Raw genomic sequence first — 22,792 nt, forward strand, 5'->3', positions numbered from 1 at the left:
CGGTGGCACTGCACAATACGCGACGCGCGTCACGCTGGTCATCCAATTTATTTTCATATATATACCGCAGAAAATATTCGAAACACACGCCCGAACGATTCGCGGGCGCGATGTTGATTCTTTTTTGTTTTTTTTTTGTTTTTTTTACCCTTTCCTTTTTCGGTTCCAGCGCTAAAAAGACCGGTGACGGACGCTTCCGTCGTTCGATACGCCGCCTGCGGATGTATACGATCTGTAAAGTATTTTACGTGGCATTCGAAACAAATAGATCGAGAAATATCTGCTTCTGAAATTAAAAAAAATTCATCTCCGTCCGTCCGTCCGTCTGCGGGGGAACAATGAGAATACACACCCGCGGGTATAGGTAGCGCGGAGAAGAAGAAGAAGAAGAAACGGGGGGGGGGGGGGGGGGGGGGGGGGGCGATAAGGAGGAGACGTCGCGCAAAGGACGAAGCGACCGTGTAACCGGCTATCGCATCTCATTATTTTTCAGCCAAAAAGGTCTGAATCACGATATAACGGATGGCGATCACGTGATTCTCGAGGGAGACTTTAGGGGAGAAGAGACTCACACGGGGAGTAAGGTATAAACGTGTAACGCACGCGATCGCGAAACAAACCTTCCCTAACAATATTCCACGTACCTAGGGTAATAATAGCTCCCGCGACATACTTTTTAGTGTAATAACTGGAGCGACGTCTTTCGCCTATCGCCTTCGCAATATCGACTCTGTCGAATTTGAATTATCCTCCATATCGGATTCCGGTCCTCGGATAACGAAGAATAAAATGATGAACGCGGTTCAGGGTCGGATTTTTTTCTATTTCTCGAAAACGTACATACCTTTGCATACCTATGTACGTACTTTATACCTCTTATAAACTCGCCTATGTAACAATACCTGAGGTACACCATAGCGTGGTAACAGATGTGGTTGAATTTCAGCCGACGTTGCAGTTCGCCGCGGGCGAATCGTAACCACGTGCGGACACGGTGTGCGCGTTGGATATTTACATTTCGTTGAAACTTCGTAGAGCGGGGATATAATTAATTTTGTCGAATTAACCACGCGTACGTTTTGACGAAATGCGAGGATTCGATGCGCGGCGCCCGAGGTGTTAACAGTGTAACTTTACCGTTGCACCGACCATACGTATGTACATACGTACGTAGAATTTCAGCGAAACTTGTTCGTCGATAATTATTGAGACGGTCCGATTGAAATACGGTAAGGTACTCGGAACACGAGCCAAACCATCAAGGACTGATGCGATCGGAAATGTACGTACGTTCGCCGTGTAGAAATATACACGTGGAGAGAAATGTATTGAACGCGAGACGAGGAAAACCAGATTTCGCGAATTTCCCATCAGCTTTTCAAATATGTAACGTAAAGTTGTACGTGTGTCGCGATTGATGCTAAACCGCTATTTCTGTTGGTCGATCTTACAATTAGTTCTCCACGTATAAGTATATAGTATATATATATATATATATATATACCCCGGTATATGTATATCTTCTTTGCAGAGGGTACGACACGGCGTAGGTATACCGCGGCATGAATTTATGATCGATAACGGCGTCGACCTGCATCTATCAGAGAGCAGATCGATCACTGACCGTACGGTGAATCATAAATCACCTGCAGCGAAACTATACGAGAGAAGTGTGAATTTATCACGGTATATACATCACGATCCGCGGATATAGAATCGAATTACCGCTACGTATCGCTAATTTATTTTTCATTAATTGCAACGCGTATATTATATACATGTAACTGTATGTACGTCGAACGACGCGACGAAAAGAAAGAGGGGAAATGTTGCGTCGAAGTTGAAACATCGCGAATCGGAATCACCGCTGGTGAAATCGCAGGTGTTATATATTTTCTAAATAATACGATCGGAATCTCTTTTTCAGTAATGAAATCTGCGGTAAAACGCGCCCATCGAGCCTGGTTCGCGTAACGTTGCGAGTAAGAGAGATTAAAGAAAAAAAAAAAAAAGAAATGAAAATTATTATTACATAGAGTAGGTACGCGAGCAGCGAGTACGAGCAACAACTCCTTAAAAGCGATCCTAACTTAGCATTGGCCCGGATTCATTTATTTCAAGATTAACTGCTTTCTTAATAGGTTAAGATCGTTTTAATACCTGTTCGGGAGAAGAGCGGAATACCTGTTTTTATGCAGCAATCTCTCTACCTGCAGCACGCAGAGGTTCGGATCGAGATATAAATAAATACGTCGGTGTATAAATATGTTCCTATGCGGCGTGTTGTACGCGATCGTTGCGAACAATTGTTGGATTTTTCGCAACGTAATTTTTTTATTCACAATTATCCGCACGGTAACGTGCGTTAAAATGATGTTGTGTAATCATAAGTTACACCCGCAGGTCCGAACGAATAACTGGTATAGATAAATAAATATAATATCAAATAAGAAATCGGCAAGATTTATCTAATCGCTGGATTATAAAGTCAGCAAGTTTACTCCAAAGATTTTTGTAAAATCAACTTCGATTGTACGTGATACGACGAGGTGTTTTAGTTTATCTTATTTCGTTTGATTCGTCTATTTGTACGTATTTACTATTTTTTTCCTCATCGCTGTTATTTATTGTTTCAATTTTTTATGCGTTTTTGGATCGCGAGGCATTTCGCCAACATCTGATTCAGCTCCTCAGCCACCGCGGGAGGGTAAGAATTTATCGGAGTTCAACTCGGGGGTAACTACAACCGGTGATCTACAGTTTTGGAATTTTGCCTGACTGCCTCCTGGCATGCGTAGCGAGCGTCTTATAAAACTTTTTGTGTATTATGCAGGTCCCCGTAGTTGCAGTCGGCCCGAAGTGGTTCTAAGATATCCGGAATATATGCATATATATATTAAAAATTCTCAATTCCACTTGGAAAAATTTACAACAAATGTAATACTTACGAAAAATGTAATACGTACGATACGCGAACGACTTGGTGTCCGTGCAAAGAAATTATTCAATTTTCTTTGTAACACCGCAGTGTTTGTATATATGTAAAAGTGAACCTACATTACATACAGGAAATAAGGAGAGAAAACGAGACGCGCGCGGTTCTGTGATACCAAAAGAGGAAAAAACGTTAGCCGTATAAGCTGCATACGTGGCCAACTAGAAAACTGTATCTAAAATTAAAACAATATCTCGTCCCTTTGGCCCTGGGTCGTCTTATCCCTCCACCGTTTTTTTTTTTTTTTCTTGTTTCTCCTCATCTTTATTATATACTTTCCATAATAACGCGTACGAAGCCACGCACGTGCGTACCACGTGTCTTCGAGTGTTTGAAAATCCGTCAAAATACCCCCGAAGAAAGTTGACGATATTTTTTTATTTATAGTTTCAAAGAAAATATTATACGAGAAACTTGAAACTGATCTAATTTTCTAATTCAACGCACCGCTGAAAGTATATTTATAATACGTGCACTCCATTATTATGTATACATACAAGGTGAACACACGTCATTTGGAACGACCAAGTTGTTTTTTTTTTTTTTCTATTTTTCTCTCCTTTTTTTCTTTCACCGCAATCTTATCAATAATTAACCGTCCGCATTACGCGACTCGTTCGTTTGAACTACACATCAAGCTCACTTTTAACAAGATAATATAAAGCACATACGATACATGCAATATACTGTATGTATATACTGCAGTTCTGCAGGGCAACGAACCAACATCGAAAGATTACAAATCTGCGGAATATTAGAACGCGCGTATTTCTTCACGTTATATGTATATAAGCATTGGTAAAGGTAATGATTGTCCCATAGAATTAGCGAATGTGTCGTACTTGATATCCTACGAGGTACGTAGTTACCCAATAAACACCTATCCGTACATTTTGCGTATATTATACGTATATTCCGTGGATTTTCGGTATCAATATATTATGATATTGATATTACACGTATATAAACATACGTTTATAATGAGAAACAGCAAAACGTATATGGTATTCGTTTTGGAAACGAATTAATACTTTTATCGATTGATAATATACGTTTTTATTATCGAAAGATAAAACGTGTATAATATACGTGACTTAGAGGTTTATTAGGATTAAAATAAACCCATTCAATAAACGTTCTCAGTCAACGATTCTGAACCCGTTCACAGTGTTCCAACAATATACGCTCAAGAACCGTTTAAACGATACGTACGTTTTATTCGTAGTTGATGCGTTTCGTTGACGAATTAGTATTCGTACATGATACGCTCCCGAATCATGGAATTTCAACGTGTCTGCTTATTCGAATAATATATATGTCGATTAAACTTTTTCCATTCAACGATTTTGAACCCGGTCACAATATCCCAACAATATACGCTCAAGAACCGTTTAAACGATACGTACGTTTTATTCGTAGTTGATGCGTTTCCTTGACGAATCAGTATGCGTACATGATACGTTCCCGAATCATGGAATTTCAACGTGTCTGCTTATTCGAATACTATATACGTTGATTAAACTTTTTCCATTCAACGATTTTGAACCCGGTCACAATATCCCAACAATATACGTCCAAGAAACGCATACATGATACGTACGTTTTATTCGTAGTTGATGCGTTTCCTTGACGAATCAGTATGCGTACATGATACGCTCCCGAATCATGGAATGTCAACGTGTCTGCTTATTCGAATATTATATACGTTGATGACACTTTTGTCATTCAACGATTTTGAACCCGTTCACAGTACCCCAACAATATACGCCTAAGAAACGAATAAATGATGCCTTCGTTTTATTCGTAGTTGCATAATGGTAATTGATGCGTGTCCTTGACCAATCGGTATGCGTATACGATTAGGCAATGACATAGTCGGAGAGCTGGTAACGAGTTTGGGGAAGGTATTTTAGGCATTTTGAAATTGTAAAAAATTGTATTATATCAATGTTGGTGAATCAGGAATCGAGAGTCTGGAAGAGCGTTTGTGGTTATTTTGCTACTGCGCAGCTTAAATTGAAAATTAGAATAATTCCAAGGTGCCTGAAGGATATTTTTTTTGGATTAATTTTTGGCGAATGTCATAATAGCTGCGCAGTAGCAAAATAACCGCAAACGCTCTTCCAGACTATCGATTCCAGATTCACCAATATTGATATAATACAATTTTTTACAATTTCAAAATGCCTGAAATACCTTCCCCAAATTCGTCCCCAGCTCTTGGGCTAACACGTCTCATGTATAGACTCAAACGTAATACGTATGTATACTACTTTTTCAATACGTATGCTATTACGTGTTTTATGTTGCAATTATATATTACGTTCGGAAATAAACGTACGTATACGCCCAGTTTCGGTGGCCAAAGTATTTTTTTAACTAGTACTTCAGCATTAGATAATTCCACGTTTTTGTATCATGGAATTTGAAACTTTCGAAAACAAGAATTTACTCACGAATTGTTCGTTACAATTTTTTTTTATCTCTTGCGACGGAAGGGCATGATAGTTTTTATTGAAAATGAGAGTTAGCAAGTAGATTTCTACTGTGTCACCGAGAAAGTTCTGAAATTTCTAGGGTAGCGTTTATGCCATTTTTTTTATATAATATAATATGTAATTCTTTTCAATTCTTTCTAATTTGTTGAATGAAAAACAAATTGTATCCGTCATACATGTATGCTTTTTTTTTCTTAAACAGTTCTGTAATTATCTTTATAATATACCTATAGACTGACGAAAATTCATGAGTTATAATTATCAGTAAATGAAAAAAATAAAATAAAAAACTGGTTCAAGAATCATCTACCCAAAAAAAAAAAAATCAAAATCATGGTAAAGGTCCTTCTGAAAACTTCAGGGTTTTTTTAGTGCATCCAAATCTGTGCAGTATACAAAAACCAAACCGCGTAAAACATACACCCGAACCGAAGATGGAAAGATAGTTGTGTAGGTTCTTATACAAAAAAATTTATCGTTGAAAAGAGTGGTTTCAAGCGGCCAGTCCCGATCGATGTTTATTGTTTAGTACGTACTAGATATTGCGCTGGACGAGGCTGCTCACTCTCGGCTCAACCTTCTCTGTCTAACCCAACCACCACAGCTCGCGCCGCTCGGCGTGCCGGTCCCAACGTGCAACCATATGCATCCCAATTGCCATACGCACTACGCAGTAGCGCAGAGCTGAGGCAACACGTGGGATTGATTCGTGCAGTGCATATTTGCCGAAAGTCATATTTTATAAATTAAAGAAGATCAGTGCCTTCAAGTTCCAATACGGTAAGTAATTACACATAATAAATATGGTAAATTAACTGGATTTTCATTTTGAATAAACAAACGGTATTACTATGTTGCAAGATGCAATATTTGGTCTCAAAAATAAACTTGCGATTAGCCTGCCGTGTCTTCTGATAAAATCACGGCATTTTCAGTCACCATTAATGACAAGAAGTATTATTCATGGTAGAAAATTCAGAAATATGTCCTAATATGAACTATTGCTATTGATATACGTTGGCAGTATCAATTGGTATATAAGGGGTATAATGTACGTGTAATGCGTTTAATATACTCACGATATACTAATAGTTCACACTATTGCTACACTGAGAAATGCATATGCGAATATTTGTTATATTTTGTATATTACTAGATCGATGGATCCACTGCCAGTATAAGGGCTGGTACGATATGAATAAATTATTTTTCAATACTTATACCAATTCATACGTATAAAAATACAAATTCGAGATTTTAACGTAATTTTTTCAGTTTATCATTCTCTGGATACATTCATCATAATAACTCGATTTTTTTCAAAATGTTAGTCAAGACGTTATTGCTTAACCCTTCGAGTTCACATGTTCTGGAAATAACGCGCCGGTCACAGGGGGTCGCAATGACCCCAGACATGTTTAACACGATAGCCGCGTTGCCAGTATCGTTCCGAACGACTCATAAGAATTCAGGATATTAGCTTGAACCTTTCAGAATGAGAATATCATGGCTAAAAATTTTTATCAAATTTTCAAAATAGCGAAAAAAAATCAGCAAGGAGGCAATGCGTTAAAAAAAAAAAAAAAAAAAAAATGTCCTCTCCGCGGGCGCCAATAACTTATACTAATTCTAGCTTAAAGTTACACTTGGGGTCATTTTGACCCCGGGTGACCTCGAAGGGTTAATACCATTTAATTATACTATGAATCAGTAGAAATAAGTATTGGAAAATAATTGACGTATATCGTACTAGCCCTTATACTGGCAGTGGATCCATCTAATGATATACAAAATATAACTAATTTCGCATATCCTTTTCTCAGTGTATTGATACGTTGGCGGTATAAATCGGTATATAAGGGGTATAATGTACGTATAATACGTTTATTATACTCGCTATATACTAATAATTCACACTATTGCTATCGATCGCGTCGCGTCGGTGGCATAAATTGGTATATATAAGGTGCATATAATGTATACGTATAATGCGTTTATTATACTTATTGTAACAGATTTTGACTATAACTGTTACATACACGGTATCTACAGTAAAATTATTTATTGAACGCAATATTGATGCTATCATATTATTTTATTTCACGAATTCACTGTAAATGAATCATCAGATGTGCGAAAAATTGGTTCTCATGAGAACTTGGGGCGCAAAATAACAGCCAGCAAATTTGAGAACGCGTTTATACGTATAATTTACATTGTCGCAGGATGAATCTTTATGCATTGTTATGGTATACGGCTTGCATCATACGCGATCATCTGTGCGGAACATTCCACGAAGAATAATATATATTATATATATGAATCGTTCTTTTATTTTTGTGCCGTTTTGATTGATTCTCTCGAAATAGGTATATCGTATGATATACGTTCAATACGTAACAAATACACGTTTGACAAGGGGTAGAATACGCGTATCGCTCATAAATTATGACAATTTGCACTTTCTTCCCGCAATAGGCTGAATATTGTATGTTATTTTTCGGTATCTTCACTAGGTCTTTAGATATTTTCATAGTTCGGTACTCTACCGTAAAATAGTAGATCGGATCAAAACCCATACATGAGCAAGTTCGGAGAATCGTCATCTTGTGAGCGCAAAAAAAAACCCAAGTTATTAATAAAAGATCACAGCTCTCCGGCCTGCTTTTTCATATTCATTGAGATAATGAACATATTTTTTTATGTGTATCCTTGGGTAGTCACACTCATTCTAGGGAAAAGTAACTTCTGAAGGTTAGGAGGTGAATATTTTGTTTTTTTCCAAAATTTGAGACAGTCTTACAGTATATGGGGCATTCCATGCCAAATCACCGAGTTTTTGACCTGACCCTCTTAGATTCGGCTGAAATTTTTTTATCATTTTCTACCCAACCAAAGACATTTTTCAGAATATTTATAGATTTTTTTTCCCAACCCAAGAAAAGTTACGAATTTTTGAAAAAAACCGCTCTTTTTTTTTAAAAATGCTAGAACTTTTTAAAAAATCTACTAATTGGGACCGGACCAAATGGAAAATTTTTGTTTTTAGATGTAGTTTTCAGAGAAAAATACGAAAAAATTTTCAGATGTCAGGATCTATGAAATATTTTAGTTTTTTCAATGAAACCGTCATTTTTTCGAGGTCCGAAACTTTCGATTCTCAATTCTTTTGTCTCAAAAAAAAACTTCAACTAATACTGCATTTAACCCCGCCATTCCCAAGTTGTGCTCACTTTACCTTAATTTTTTTTTTTTCGATTAAAAAAAAATTTTTTGAAAATTTGTTTGTTTTACATAAATTTGCACTGAAATTTTTTTGGGTTGCTCGCAAAACCTCCGAGGTTAAATAAAATTGAACCGAAATAATCATAAAAAATTTCCAGTCCAAAATTTAGTAATTTTCAGATGGCTGTGACTAATTTTTTAGTTATGATAATCATGCGTTATCATAGAGTTTTGAAAAGCTCAAAGACTCAACTTAGAGAATATATTATGGTTATTTGTAAAAAATTGCGTTAATTATATGTAAATTCAATTTTAATTAAAAAAAAAAATTCCCATGTTAATTAAATGGGGAACTAAAATTAAAAGAGCGACCTCTTACGATTAGAGTTGAGCTACAGCGCCCGTCTTTGGTGGGAATTTTTTTTACATCAAATATAAACATTTAAGAGGGTAAGAACAAAAAATAAGAAATAAAATTTTTTTTTGAAGCACCCTAATATATACGTATGGATGAATGTTCAGCAAGATAGAGACAATTAAAAAATCCTTACCATAAAGGCATGGACTTCAATCAAAATTTGCGTTTTTTTCCGAACTTTCATGGGGTAACAAATTTCAAATCATAAATACATCAGGTTTTTCAATGATTTTTCTTTTTTCAGATATTTCCACATTACATTGGCACAAAAAATCATAAGCCCCAATCACTCAGTATAATCTTACTGGACTACGATTTAAATTATTTTATCTCAACTAGACTGCAATCCCAGATCATTGAGAACAAAAACTACACAATGTCACGCAAGTGTACAAAAATATATACCCACAAATACTTGCGCCGTATGCATCGTCGCGAGGTGTTGAAATCTCTTACGGAAAGAACAATATTAAAGCTACAAAATGAAAATAATGGACATTGCGCGTTCGATGAACAAGATCTGAGTTCTTCTAACGACGACAATAGCAATGTATTGAATCGTCCTTGTTCTAGTGCTGACGAAAGTTACCAGATAGACATGATATTTGATAGAGATTCGCAGCATACTGCAAGAGTTGCAAAAGAAGTCCCCCAAAATGAAAATGAAACCTTTATCAATGGATTACGGAAAATAGCATACACAAACAACGCATCTCAAGTAACCATTCAAGAAATAATGAATTTGATTCGGCCAAAATATCCGTTTTTACCACAATCTGCTAGAACGCTCCTCGGGACGCCAAGGACTAGAAAAAATATTTTATTAGATACGGGGAAAATGGTATATTTCGGATTAGAAGCCGGCATTGCACGGAAATTGCACTTTGAATCAAATAACGCTCCGCAAGAAGTTGTAAATATATCGATTGATTGTAACATCGATGGCTTACCGATATTTAAGAGTAGTAGAAGCCAATTTTGGCCTATCCTAGCACGAAGCACGTCTTTGGAGGATCAAAGTCCATTCGCTGTAGCCATTTTCTACGGAACAGAGAAACCGCAGCCGTTGGATTTATTTCTTAAAAATTTTACCGACGAATTAGAAATATTGCAAACGGAAGGGTTTATCTATAATAATCAGCGTTATCGTGTTAAACTTCGATGCTTTTCTTGTGACGCGCCCGCGAGATCAATGCTAAAATCTATTTCATCCCACACTAGCTTTCACGGTTGCGAAAGATGTAAACATAAAGGTATTCGACGCGATCACAATATATTTTATCCAATAACAGAGAAAAAATATGGACGGAGGAAAGATCAAGATTTTCAATCCGGTAAATCATCTAAGCACATCAAGGAAACTAAATCATGCTTAGTTAAGTTGATCGGGCTTGTATCCCAGTTTGTTCTTGATCCCATGCATCTGATATATCTCGGCGTTATGAAGAGATTGATAAAAAAATGTTGGTTGGCTGGGATACGCAAATTTCGATTATCAAAATTGGCTGTTCAAAAGTTAGTTGATGAATTGTCAAATAAATTGAAAGATTTCATTCCAAACGACTTTAGTCGTAAGTGTAGAGGGTTCTCGGAAGTAGACCGATGGAAGGCCACCGAGTATAGACTATTTTTGCTTTATACTGGTCCGGTTTTGATGCGTGAGGTCTTAAGCGAAGAACAATATTCACATTTTATGCTGTTGCACGCTGCTGTATTCATATTAAGTAACAAAATTTTAATATCCCGTTATTTAGAAGTTGCGCGAAAAGCCTTGTCAGATTTTGTTACCAAAGCAGCAGACCTGTATGGTCCAACATTTGTAGTTTATAACGTACACTCTCTGTTACATATTTGCGACGACGTAGCTCTGTATGGAACTCTGGAAGAGTACAGTTGTTTTCCATATGAAAACTTTCTCGGGCACCTGAAAAGACGCATCCGTTCCAAAAAGCAACCTTTGTCTCAAATTTGTAACCGTTTGACAGAAGAGAATCTGATAACGGGTGCTGAAATCCCCAAAACTTTAGAATATACTGCAAAAGGCATTAAATACACAGCCAACGATTGTGATTCATTTCAATGCAAAACTTTAATCGCCAGAGACTTCATCATTTCAACTGAACAACCAGATAATATCGTTGTCGTGCACAGACAAATTTGCAGTATAAAGACAATCAACTTCATTGCAGGGAAATACAAGTTTATCGGAATACCTTTCATGTACGTGCAAAATTTATACGAAGAACCAATTCCTTCATCTAAATTGGGAATATACTTCGTTAGAGGATCCCGCAACCCTATCACTTTTTCTATCACTGATATTTCACATAAATGTATATGTCTTCCATATAGAAATGGTTACTCTGTGTTTCCCTTATTACATCAAAAAAAATGATCGTGGGTCTATTTAAATAACAGTAAATCAAACTATAATATCTGTCCATACCTATATTTCAAAAATCATATAATTTTTATGTTTGCATTAGTTATTCTAGCTATTATGCCAATCTGGCTGTACGAATACTAGTTTACGGTTTTTAATATTTATCTGAATTGTATCCAATAATTTAACATAAATGGACTCTTGCGAGGCGTTATATACAAAGTGCATAGAAAAAAAGCTTCACTTCATGAATGGAGCAAACGAAGTATTTATGGGTGCATATGTATTATTTGAACTCATTAAGTAATTCATGATACTGGTGATCATAACAAAACGGATCGCAGAGCCCGCAAAATGTTACGTGATACCACGTACAATTTCTGATAATTTCAATGAACTTCTATAAATTTACGTTCATGTTACGTAATGTCCAATTTCATTGTAGGTAACTAGTTCTTAAAACTATTTTTCATAGCATCCAAGTAATGCAGAGCGTAGATACTTGATTGTCATACAACTGTTGATCTGAGGAGTATTAAAATTGTAACTAATTCGCTACTACGTTATTCCAGATCCCGGAAAGATGTATGCCATCGTAGAATTTCTGAAAGGCAGCAATAAAGAATATGCTGTAGTGCCAATAGTATGGCTATACAATAATAATAAAATGTGTTACTGGCCTCGAGTGAAAACTGAGACGGAGCTCATGAAGTTTGTAAAAGAAAAGTCATCGTATGATAAGAAATGGCCAAAGTTCCCAGTTAACAAAATCTGGAAATCCTCAGGTAATATACTCTACTTCCATCAACATTTTCATCACATCGGTGAGAAAATATATTCGAAGACCGCTTCGGTCAATGTATAAGCTAGTGTTAGTGTCACAATATTTTTACTCGAACAATTTGTTGGTCACCCAATTCACTTGATTCTGAAGCGTAATTAGTTAAACAAGAAAATGAATTATTTTCAAATCTCGTTTCCTAATGTTGATATATATGAAATGAAATATATTGAAAAAAAAATTATAAACAAAAATATGTAGTTTCTTTATGAAATGCATACTTTATGCTGAATCAAGTGACACGTAAGTGTAGCTAAATAATATCCAGTATATGCAAGATTCCGCTCGTACATCTTCTCGTATCAGCGTACCATACCAGTAGTACTGAAAAGTGCAGGAATCGGAGTGACCTCTGACATTGTTTCAGTCAGCGTTTCAATTGTCATATATACTAAGAAATTGTTAGGTGAGACTAAAAAAAAATTATGCGAGTCAGAATAGTGTTATTCTCAAAACCAATACATTATAGAAAAATCATAAGAAGCATACGGTTTTTCACCGCAACCACTAAACTTTCTGCTAGAAATCAAATATTCTTATGGTACTTGTACTAAATTGATTTTTCTTGTTTTAGATGATTATGATTATCTTCAGCAAGAATTAACTCAGATTCTTGAGCTAAGTTCCACTGAAAGTGGTAGCAGTGCCATCCAGGTTTCAGTAATCACTAATGAGCCTTCGTATGCACAAGAAGTCGAGTCAGAACAAGACTATTCACCTGAAAGGTCACACAATGAAAAATCAAAACGTAAAGGCCATAAACGCAAACACAAATCTGACAATTATGGCAAAAAGAAATCTCGTTACAGTAAAATTAAATCTCCAAAGCATCAAAGTTCATCTTCAAGTAGCCAATCGAGTGAAACTGATGAAAACGATACTGTAGATGTACATGAGAAAGAAGCTGAATCCCCCACAGTCAATAAGAAATCTTCAAAGCAGAAAAATCTTGAATCTTTGTCAAATGTTATTTCATGCAGAACTCCAACTGTACTGAAAAATATAACCAATATGGAACCATCAGTAGCAAAAGGATTGACAGAGTTATCTTCGCCTAGATCTCCAATACAAAGAAGTATTACTGGTTTAGAAGCAATTGCCAGCCCTAGATCTCACGTAGCAAAAGGATTGACAGAGTTATCTTCGCCTAGATCTCCAATACAAAGAAGTATTACTGGTTTAGAAGCAATTGCCAGCCCTAGATCTCACGTAGCAAAAGGATTGACAGAGTTATCTTCGCCTAGATCTCCAATACAAAGAAGTATTACTGGTTTAGAAGGAATTACCAGGTCTAGATTACACGTTGATTGTCACCTAAGCGAGCGAAGATCAAACCAGGAGTCATCTATAATCACAGAGACGCCTCCAGGAAGATATGACAGATTCAGTAATTCGTCACGAGAAGATTTCGAAATTGAAGTTTTGACACGTTTACGGACTTTGGATGCCGAGCTATCGCAAATCAATACTTCTCTCGGACAATTGTCAAGAGCAGCTCGATTTGGGAATATACAAACAGCTACAAAACCTGAAGATTTTCCTAATCTACCCTTACAAACGATGGAAGACTTCCGTAATTTTGATTCCCTTTTAAAACGTGAAGTCTATGAGACCTATTTTGTGAGTATATACGTACAGTCATTTTTTTCAGTTTATGAGTTACTGTGTCTTGCGTTGATCTGATAATTTGATATCGAATTCTGAATAGATGGCGGGAAATTTTGTTCCATTGATGATTCCTAACAATTTTTTCTGTTCACTATCGATGTATTTCAATTTGTATTTTTGTTTGCTCAAGACTACCATATTGATAAGAATTTCGATCCAATTTCTGATATTGATAAAACATATATTATTGTGAAGAGGATTTAGGTTTTGTCGATTTGACGTGAATTTGCTGATTTGCTTGCAATAAGTAATTCTTTTTTATTCGTAGACCAATCGACTTGCTGCTATTGGTGGTATCAACGTTCGACAATGTGTCATGCATATCCTCAAATTCGCTCTAACGAATAAATTAGCTATGGAATTTAATTGGGCAGGGCGAGAAAAAAAGCAGCCGTTCCAGGGTACTCTGATGGCCACAATAATCACAGGTATATACATGCCTATTAGGGTGTTTGAAAAAAAAACCTTTTTTTTTTAATTTTGAACCATAAAAATCTTTTGAAGCCTCTCACTGCGTTTGAAGATTTTCCTTTTAAAATACACAGGAAAAATTATTTTTCGTCTCAAAATTACTCCCATTCAGTACTATTCAGCTCATCTTTATCAATAATACGCTGATTTGGTGAGGGAATGACACCTCTTGAAAAGTACCTGCTTCGAACAAAATTTTTTCCAAACAAAATTTTGGGATTTCAACAGCGCGAAATCCCCAAATTCATCAATTTCCATTGGTTTTTCTGGAATATCTCGTGAAATAATCGATTTGCGAAAAAATTGCAAAGAAATTTTTTCATAGAAAATTGAATTTTCTACAAAAAAGTATTCTTGTATTTATCTTCTAAAATGCATTTTTTAGTTAGAAAACGTGATTTTTCACTCAAAAACGTGATTTTTCAAAAAAATCAATTTCAGCTAGGTTAGATTGCCAGCGGCGACTCCAATTGCCCCTTAAGGGTTGAAGCCTACTAGACGGCGGCGGATGGCAGCGAACTATTTGCTTCTCATGTTATCTAATTAGATTACAAAGGAAGAAAGTAGTTCGCTGCCGTCCGCCGCCGTCTAGTGGGCGTAGGCCTTAATACGCTAGTTATATTCTTCACAATCGTGCCTGCAATAAAATATTTCATGATTTTTCCAAACAGCTGCCGTAAAAATTCATTTTACGGACTCGCCAGATGCCACTGATATCCAAATTTCAGCAGCTATAAAGGATTGGTTGAAGCAGGCCAAGCATAGGCATGCATGTCAGCAGAAGAGAGATACGTGAACTAGAGTACTTTTGTCTTATTTTGAGAGGTCCCTCACGTAAGGGAGTAATATTACAAGTTTGGATACTTTTTTCAAACAAGTTTTCTGAACCTGATATTAACCGTTTTTGAGTTTTATTTGTTTTGAGTATATTCTTTAAAGACTATGGAAACTGATAAGTTTATAGCAAACATCCATTTTTTATTAGATATTACAGAAAAAAAACCTATGCGTTCAAAGAGAGTAAAGGCTGCGAAAGTTTTGATTTTAGACTTTTCGAGAGAAGAAGAGAGAAGAAGAAACCAAAATATCCATTGGTCATTAAAATCCCAAGGGGTCAGGCCGATGACCGCCTGGTTTGACGTGATATGCCCCATATATATACCCCATATATAAACAATATAACTATAGATAGATTATCTAGTCTTGGAGTTCACCAAATTGCAGTGATATGTAACGAAATATTATCATATTAGAAATTATATTATTTTCGCAAAAGTATGTATAAACATAACATAATGGCCATACGACACCAAAGAGTTGACCTGTTTTTTTAAAATAAAAATGATTTATAACTGTACAACACAATGTCACATTTCTGAGTATACCCACTATATATATATCACATGTTTCCTTTACTGATTTTTGGTAGGTTTATTGTACGATTTTATAAACGCGTATTATACGTCTGGACTACATTTATTCTTGACAATGCCGATCACAACGGATATAAAACGTCTGGCATATACGTATGAGAAAGTAACGTTTATGCACCATAATGATCAGATAACCGTATATTCATCGAGTCTTCGTAACGATTTTTATACAGATATTATTAATCAATATACACGTCAATGCGACTTCATAAACATCGGATACTGATACGAATATTGAACGAATAATACTTGCACCCAAACAGATATTTCAGATTTATCTCGAATATATTATTATATGTAGGTGTGAGACGTTTAATATAGGTGAATATAGAACGGCAATGAAACGAATAAGTTTCAACAATTATCTGTTTATTGTGCGTTTCATACTGAGGCATAATAAACGTGTGAGAAACACGCTTCTCGAATACGCTAAATAAACGCTTAACTGAGGAACATTTTTCCTCTAAATAAACGTAGAGTATATGACCGCTTTCCACGTTTTTTCAACGAATAGGTGTTTATTGGGTACGTATTAATAGAATAACTTATATGTTTTGCATGAAAGTTTAGGCGCGATTGGGGTCAAGTACCTAATTGAAAGATAAATAAAATGTCACGTACATGCATGCGTTATCCGGTGTAACATGGTCTAATGGCGAGCTGATAAACGCAACTATGAATATGCATTGCTCGTTTAGAGCGAAATAGGCATTATGCGTATGTACATAAAAATACCATACGCTTATTTATCGTACGTTAGATATACATGGAAAAGCTCATTGTATTTTCATTCGACCAACACACTTTTCCCGCACGACTGTCCAGTGGTATGCACAGGTAGGTATACACGTTTTGCATATATGTGTAATCACCGCGTGTAGAGAGATAGGATAATTGAAAGATTTGAAGAAAATAGATAAAATAAACCAAAAAATTACAACGCTTTTCCACGGCCTCGTCCTACAAATAAGCTGCACGCTCCTGGCTCGTATTCGGTTTACACGTTTGCTCACTCAACACGCGATGTAAAGACGGACGATTATAAGCGCGTAATAAACGAATGGGGAATATACATATGTATTTTAACGGGATGGAAACGACGCTGTCAGAATTACTAACTCATGGACCAGATGGACGACGAAACACCCGGAAGGATTTTCATTACGCCCCGTTTTATAGACCACCGGATGACCAGCTTTGTTCCTATAATATACGCCAAGTCAGCCGCGCTATCATTTTATAGAATTTTACGACACGTGGATGATTAGCAAGTTTCTCAGCAAGTTTTAAAAGCGCGAAATAATTATATACGTTACATTCGAGTTGTTCCAACATTTACGAAATGACATATCGTGTGTACTTAGGTCTGTTCGTTATATACATATGTATGTATATGTACGTATGTATAATGTACAGTGCAACGTGTAACGTTGTAGATACTTTCAAAAGTGAAGGAACAAACTCCTCGCGGTCCGAGTCGGTCTTTTGCGTCAGATTTATTCAATATTATTATACATTTGATTATGGAAATTGGACGTGGGGAATCTCAGAGACACGTATCAACCGCGACTTTGATATTCCAATTGAATTTCGGAGTAATCGTGACTCAGATGTATCTTTGAAACGCTTGTTTACGATGCATAATGGCATAATTGCGTCAGAAATAAATGAAGTTTTAATGGCCACCTTAAGGATAAATATAAGCATTGTATGTGATACCATAAAGAAAAATAAATGGAAAAAGAGAAGTAGAAAAAACGAAGCGTTGCGTTGTTCGCGGCATATAAGACGTCGACGGCGGTCGGTCTGACTTTTGGTGGGATTGAATTAACTGCACCTAACAATGAGCAAACCTGAAATCAAGGACACGAGGTCGATGTACTCGCGAGGCTCCTAGATCCGATGCTGTTCAGTTTTCCTAATCAATTCTGCAGCGGATTAGTTGCGAAGGAATTGAATAAGGAGAACCTCGAGCGAACGTAGTATAATTGTTTCCGTGTTCAACTCGAGTTCTTACACAAATTCCAAGTCAAAGAGGAACGTCCTCGGATGGCTAGGCACGGTCGCGTGATAACTGAGTAGAATTTCTACGATAACATCTAATCCTGGGATACGTGCATCGGACCATTGGTGAGACTGCCAACGGAAAATATGACATTCTCAGGACTAGTGCGGAGCTCCTCGTACCTCTGAGGAGAAACGGGAATATCGGCGGTTACGTTGACGACGTCATTGAACCGGTATGGAATTATTATTGACCTGGTATAGTGGCCACTAGCTACACTGGTCAGTCACTATCCTCCATCGTCGTCTCCTTACCGCTGTCGATGTTACGATGCTGATCGTGATACCAGACTGTTCTAACATCACGTACGCTCAGTAGACGCAAAATGCGATAAAGATACACATGAAATAGCGATAATGGTGTACATGGAAAATCTACGGATAAAACAAACTCACCCTTGCGTCGAACATTTTGGCGGGCATGCGACTAGCCGTGACTCCTTTCATCTTCCGTGTTGCGTATTTATTTAATCCTTTTCAAAGTAAACTGACACCCCCGGACACACATGCGTGAGTGTAAACGATGTTTTCTTACTTACTTTTTCTACTTGCACAAATCACCGTAGCACAATTAATAACAATCGAAGATTGTTACCGTCTTTTTATATCAGTGGAATTCTCGATAAACTAATTAGTTCACGAACACTGATTTCTTCACAACTATTCGATTGATTTAATGACCGGCACTCGAAATTAGGAAAGAAAAAGAAAAATAAAAGCTATACGCACAATCTCTGCGGAGTGACACACATTACCAGAGTACCCTGCAAACAATGAATCAATTATGCGATTGATATATTACCATAAGTATTTATAGAAATTATTCTTGGAAGAGAATCGAAGACTCACATTATCTCTGTCTCTTGTTCTATCATCACTTTGATAGATAACAATCGTGACTGAGAACGTTTGAAATATTTACTTGATACCGAGTCGCCATTTACACGTAAAGATTACCAATCTTTCGTTGTAACGCGATGTTAAAAATCAAACGATAATCTATGTTTAAGTTACCGATGTTTAGTTTTAAATATTTCGAGTTTTATAAACGAAGTACGATTAAGAACTGTTCGGTTGTGTAGCTGTACACCGCATCAGTATTACGCGATTTGAAACTCCAGTCTTAAGGAGAATTGCGCATGCGTCCATTTTTTTCTCCCGTTTCAAACACGTGGTGGTATCTCGGAACCGTACCATAAACCGCACCAACGTTGCCCAACTCGGTTTCTTAAAGATTCTCAATCCACTATAAAGTAGGCTACTGTCTGAGGAAGCTTTCGCGCTGCTGTTTCGCTGTCAAATTTGAATATAAATTCTCGAAGTTTTTTTTACAAGAAATCAGGCGAATAGCCAAATCCAAAAAAGTGACAGCTGAAGACGCTATCTCCAGTTTCACGTACAATTAAAATTTCATCATACACAGATCGATTTTGGTGGAATAAGTTTCAAGGCAACAATAAAAAAAAGATCAACGATCGCGCGCGGTAAACCAAATCGGTAAAGAATGAAAAATTAACTAAAAAAGTAAAGGTGACGTTCCAAAGTTCGGGAACCACGTGGTTTATCTGCAGAATTCAGTCTGCCCGCGAACAACGCTCATACGAAGCGGAGTTGAGGCGCACCGCGTCGCGACTGGCGCGGCTAAAAAACGATACGATGACCTCATCACTCGCTATGTCTTCTCGAGGAAATGATACTAACCAGACCGAAAACGTTTCCATTCGCCAGGTAGATTCTGTATATACTGGGGCAGAACCGGCGCGAAGCGTTTCAAGTGAGCTTTCCAATAGTATTCTCCATTCTGGGAGAGGCATCCATCGAATCGACAAGCTCGTGTCACGTACACTGATAGGAGATCTGAAATGTTGAACAATTTAAATCAGAATAGAAACACCGGCCCCTTGATATCTGCCCAAAGCAAACTTACCGGGAAAAAGGATTGCTAACTTGTTGGCTACCTGAAACACGATAATTTGAATTAATTTTATGAAATCTGAATAATACTTATCAAGAAATATAGGTTGAACTCACCAATAAATAAAGGAAGAGACAAAATCAGCATGGCAGTCACTACCCTCTTTGACCCAACCTTCATACCCAGCAACTCTCCACCTCACGGGTTTTCACGTCAGAATAGACACGAGGCAACATGTTGCCCATTCCAATAATCTTTTGCCGTTTTTTGCTACGTCTTTAGGTAACCATTGTGTGCAAGCAACGACTCAATTTTCAAATGAATAATCGTACTGAATTCAAAATTATACGAACCTCCGAACGCATCTTTCGATATCCAGATCTCGAACAGTCGATAGTCACGATGTTCAGCTTGTTCTACCCTTAGCTGGTTCCGCCCCTCTTTGGTTCCACCCTTCTCTAGCGGCAGCTACCGCGTCCTCAAACGAGCGAAGTTCGAACTCCATTGAACTCATACACAGCACTGCATGTGATCGCTGCATCTGATATTAAAGGTTAAGTGAGTTGCTTCTCACTGCAAAGCTCATATAATTCTGGCTTGAATCGCGTTTTTATGCATTATTCAGATTTCATGACGCACTTAATTTCCTGAAATATTAGTTTCAAATAAGATGTCCACTTGACATCGGGCTCTCCCCTCAGGGTTGAGATCTTATTCATATGACTGACAGCTTGAATACTCATTGCCATGTAAACGTCAATATTAACTATGCAGATTAAATGATTCTCAAAATTCTTTCATAGAAATGGACTCCAATAAAATTCGTGCCAGTCACTCGGGGCTAGATCCAGCCATCCAAATTAAAGCCGAACCAGGCACCTCTGCAGCGACGTCAACTCCTTCTACGAGCATCAAAACAGAAGGTGGCTTTCCACCAACAACAACCAGGCTGACTTCATTTCGAGCGCCAAGAGATTTAACTCTGAGTGGACATGTGAAACTGGAAAAACCCAAAAAGCTCTATACTCCAAACTTGAATGTTCAACGAAATAAAAGCAAGGAGTAAGTATTCTCAGCTGAAATAATGCCACTACTAATATTCTTGAAACAGTTGTTTAACATAATCTCACAACTATCGATATACGTACCAGTGAACGTGCTCCAGTTAAAAACAATTCAAAGAATTCAAAAGAAAGAGGTCGTGGAAGAGGGCAAGGTCTCAGAGGTCGAGGCAGAGGAAGAAGTGCAGATAATATCATCCAGGCCAGTTCCTTTGAGTTTTTTATAGTTCAATCCACTTCAAAACAGTCCTTTTTGAGGATCTGACTTTTAGCTGTTGACAAGGTACAGAATATTGTTTTACCTTTTGGTATTCATATTCATAGACCGCTGGTGTTTTTTCTGGTGGCATAGCTGATTCATCTAGAACTGGTAGAAGATACAGTAATGTGAGGGATAATAGCGGTCAGGGTAGCAGCAAGAGTGCCGTCTCAGTATTGGAAAAACAAAAATTGAATTTAAATCACAACATTGACAAGGCAGAAGAAGAAGAAAAGTTAAAACGCTTACTCAGAGATGATTTTATCGAAAATGGGGCTGTACCAGACATGGAAAATGCTCCTATCATGTTGCCTATGGCAGATGAAGGTAAACACAAACTACACCTTTATGAAAATCAAACAGACTGCTGCAAATGTTTAATTTGCCGTGTATTGCAGCAAGATTGTACAAAGAGGAAGTAAAGGAAGAACTCGCAGCAGAATCAGACAATTTAGAGGAAGATGTAAAACCTGTTATTCTAGAGAATGGAAAAGGTAGATTTCACGAATTCCTTCTGTACATGAAGCATATTCCATGTACTTCTAAGATAATTTCATGCGATTGGGTACATTCAAATTGCAATGCGCGAATACCGCATCTGAGTATTGTTGTGAACTAAATATGTGTCGTATTTTTGTATCAGATGGTAAAGTAAAAGTGCTACCACCTTGCACAAAAAAACTAGCAAAGGATGACAAGAAACTCATCACCATTCCACAAATAATCGCGAATGAAACAAACGATTATATATTAATACAGGTACCACTTACCTTCATTCACAACATCGTCGTCACAGCCAAGCTTTTTTTTTACACAGCATGAATGCTTTCAGTTCCCCGATTGTTTACCTGGGCTTCGAACTGATGATGAATTGAGCGATCCCAAAGCGAAGAAGGCCACTGATTCTAGTACAGAAAATTCTAATGAAAATAGTATCAAGACTGAACACTGTAAACTGAGCAACTTAAAAGAAGGGATTTTAGGAAAATTACAAATACTAAAATCTGGGCAGGCAAGACTTGTTCTAGGCGAAAATAAACTAATAATGGATGTTGGTTCTCATATTAGTTTTAGACAAGTAAGTATTCAGAAGAGAAATTGAAATGATAAATGTCATCATAAAAGTTAAAATATATTGAAATGGATTCATGTGAATTATGTCTGATTTCAGGATTTAATTGCAGCCAAATTGGACTTGGAAAATTTGACTGGTGACCTCATAAATCTTGGCAGAGTCAGCAGTACTTTCATTTGCTTGCCAGATTGGGAATCGATGTTAGCAAACCTTGAAACATGATTTCAAAAGTCTGTACATTGAGACAAGTTATTTCAAATAATATCGATTTCATGTGAGCTAAGTTAAGAGGATGAACATCGCGGCGAGCATGGCTATTGCTCGGTGTTTTGTAAGAAAAAGTAACTATATGAACAAGTAATAAAAGTAAAACTAATATTATCAACTGATGGAGTTCAATTATTTGATGCATGGTCTGGGCAAGAATTATCATTTTTTTTTTCGTTGATATATTCTATGAATGTAAAGACTAATTGTAGATTGACC

The 22,792-nt window shown here is 36.9% G+C and overlaps 3 protein-coding genes across 7 annotated transcripts in view; 2 read left to right on the plus strand and 1 right to left on the minus strand.

The window, feature by feature from the left end:
- The window catches only part of LOC105693146 (four and a half LIM domains protein 2), an 84,154-nt gene extending 65,493 nt beyond the window's left edge, over positions 1-18,661 (minus strand). Inside the window, exon 1 of the mRNA XM_020856450.2 lies at positions 18,393-18,661. Coding sequence (XP_020712109.1) covers positions 18,393-18,443 — 51 coding nt within the window. The 5' untranslated portion in view covers positions 18,444-18,661. The remainder of the gene's footprint in view (positions 1-18,392) is intronic.
- LOC105693160 (DNA-directed RNA polymerase III subunit RPC4) overlaps positions 1-22,691 on the plus strand; it is a 51,957-nt gene extending 29,266 nt beyond the window's left edge. The window contains exons 1-8 of one of the 4 annotated variants that reach the window (XM_048649448.1): positions 16,631-16,769; positions 20,715-20,973; positions 21,063-21,174; positions 21,297-21,558; positions 21,630-21,725; positions 21,875-21,990; positions 22,064-22,309; positions 22,403-22,691. In XM_048649448.1, coding sequence (XP_048505405.1) covers positions 16,646-16,769; positions 20,715-20,973; positions 21,063-21,174; positions 21,297-21,558; positions 21,630-21,725; positions 21,875-21,990; positions 22,064-22,309; positions 22,403-22,528 — 1,341 coding nt within the window. In that variant the 5' untranslated portion in view covers positions 16,631-16,645 and the 3' untranslated portion in view covers positions 22,529-22,691. Of the gene's footprint in view, positions 1-16,630; positions 16,770-20,325; positions 20,470-20,714; positions 20,974-21,062; positions 21,175-21,296; positions 21,559-21,629; positions 21,726-21,874; positions 21,991-22,063; positions 22,310-22,402 lie in introns of those variants that run through there. The other 3 variants (XM_012412906.3, XM_012412904.3, XM_048649449.1) reach the window with 3 other exon arrangements.
- Positions 5,783-16,116, plus strand: LOC125499808. 2 transcript variants are annotated; one of them, XM_048649445.1, is made up of 5 exons: positions 5,783-6,273; positions 12,092-12,304; positions 12,935-13,980; positions 14,297-14,456; positions 15,171-16,116. In XM_048649445.1, the coding sequence occupies exons 2-5, from the start codon at positions 12,103-12,105 to the stop codon at positions 15,293-15,295; spliced, it is 1,533 nt and encodes a 510-aa protein (XP_048505402.1). In that variant the 5' UTR covers positions 5,783-6,273; positions 12,092-12,102; the 3' UTR covers positions 15,296-16,116. The 2 variants fall into 2 exon arrangements, with proteins under 2 accessions (XP_048505402.1, XP_048505400.1); XM_048649443.1 differs by lacking the exon at positions 5,783-6,273 and adding an exon at positions 10,267-11,964 and having other exon boundaries at positions 15,171-15,832.
- Positions 22,692-22,792: the final 101 nt, after the last annotated feature.

This window comes from Athalia rosae, chromosome 2 (genome assembly GCF_917208135.1).
Source record: "Athalia rosae chromosome 2, iyAthRosa1.1, whole genome shotgun sequence".
Lineage (NCBI taxonomy): Eukaryota > Metazoa > Arthropoda > Insecta > Hymenoptera > Athaliidae > Athalia > Athalia rosae.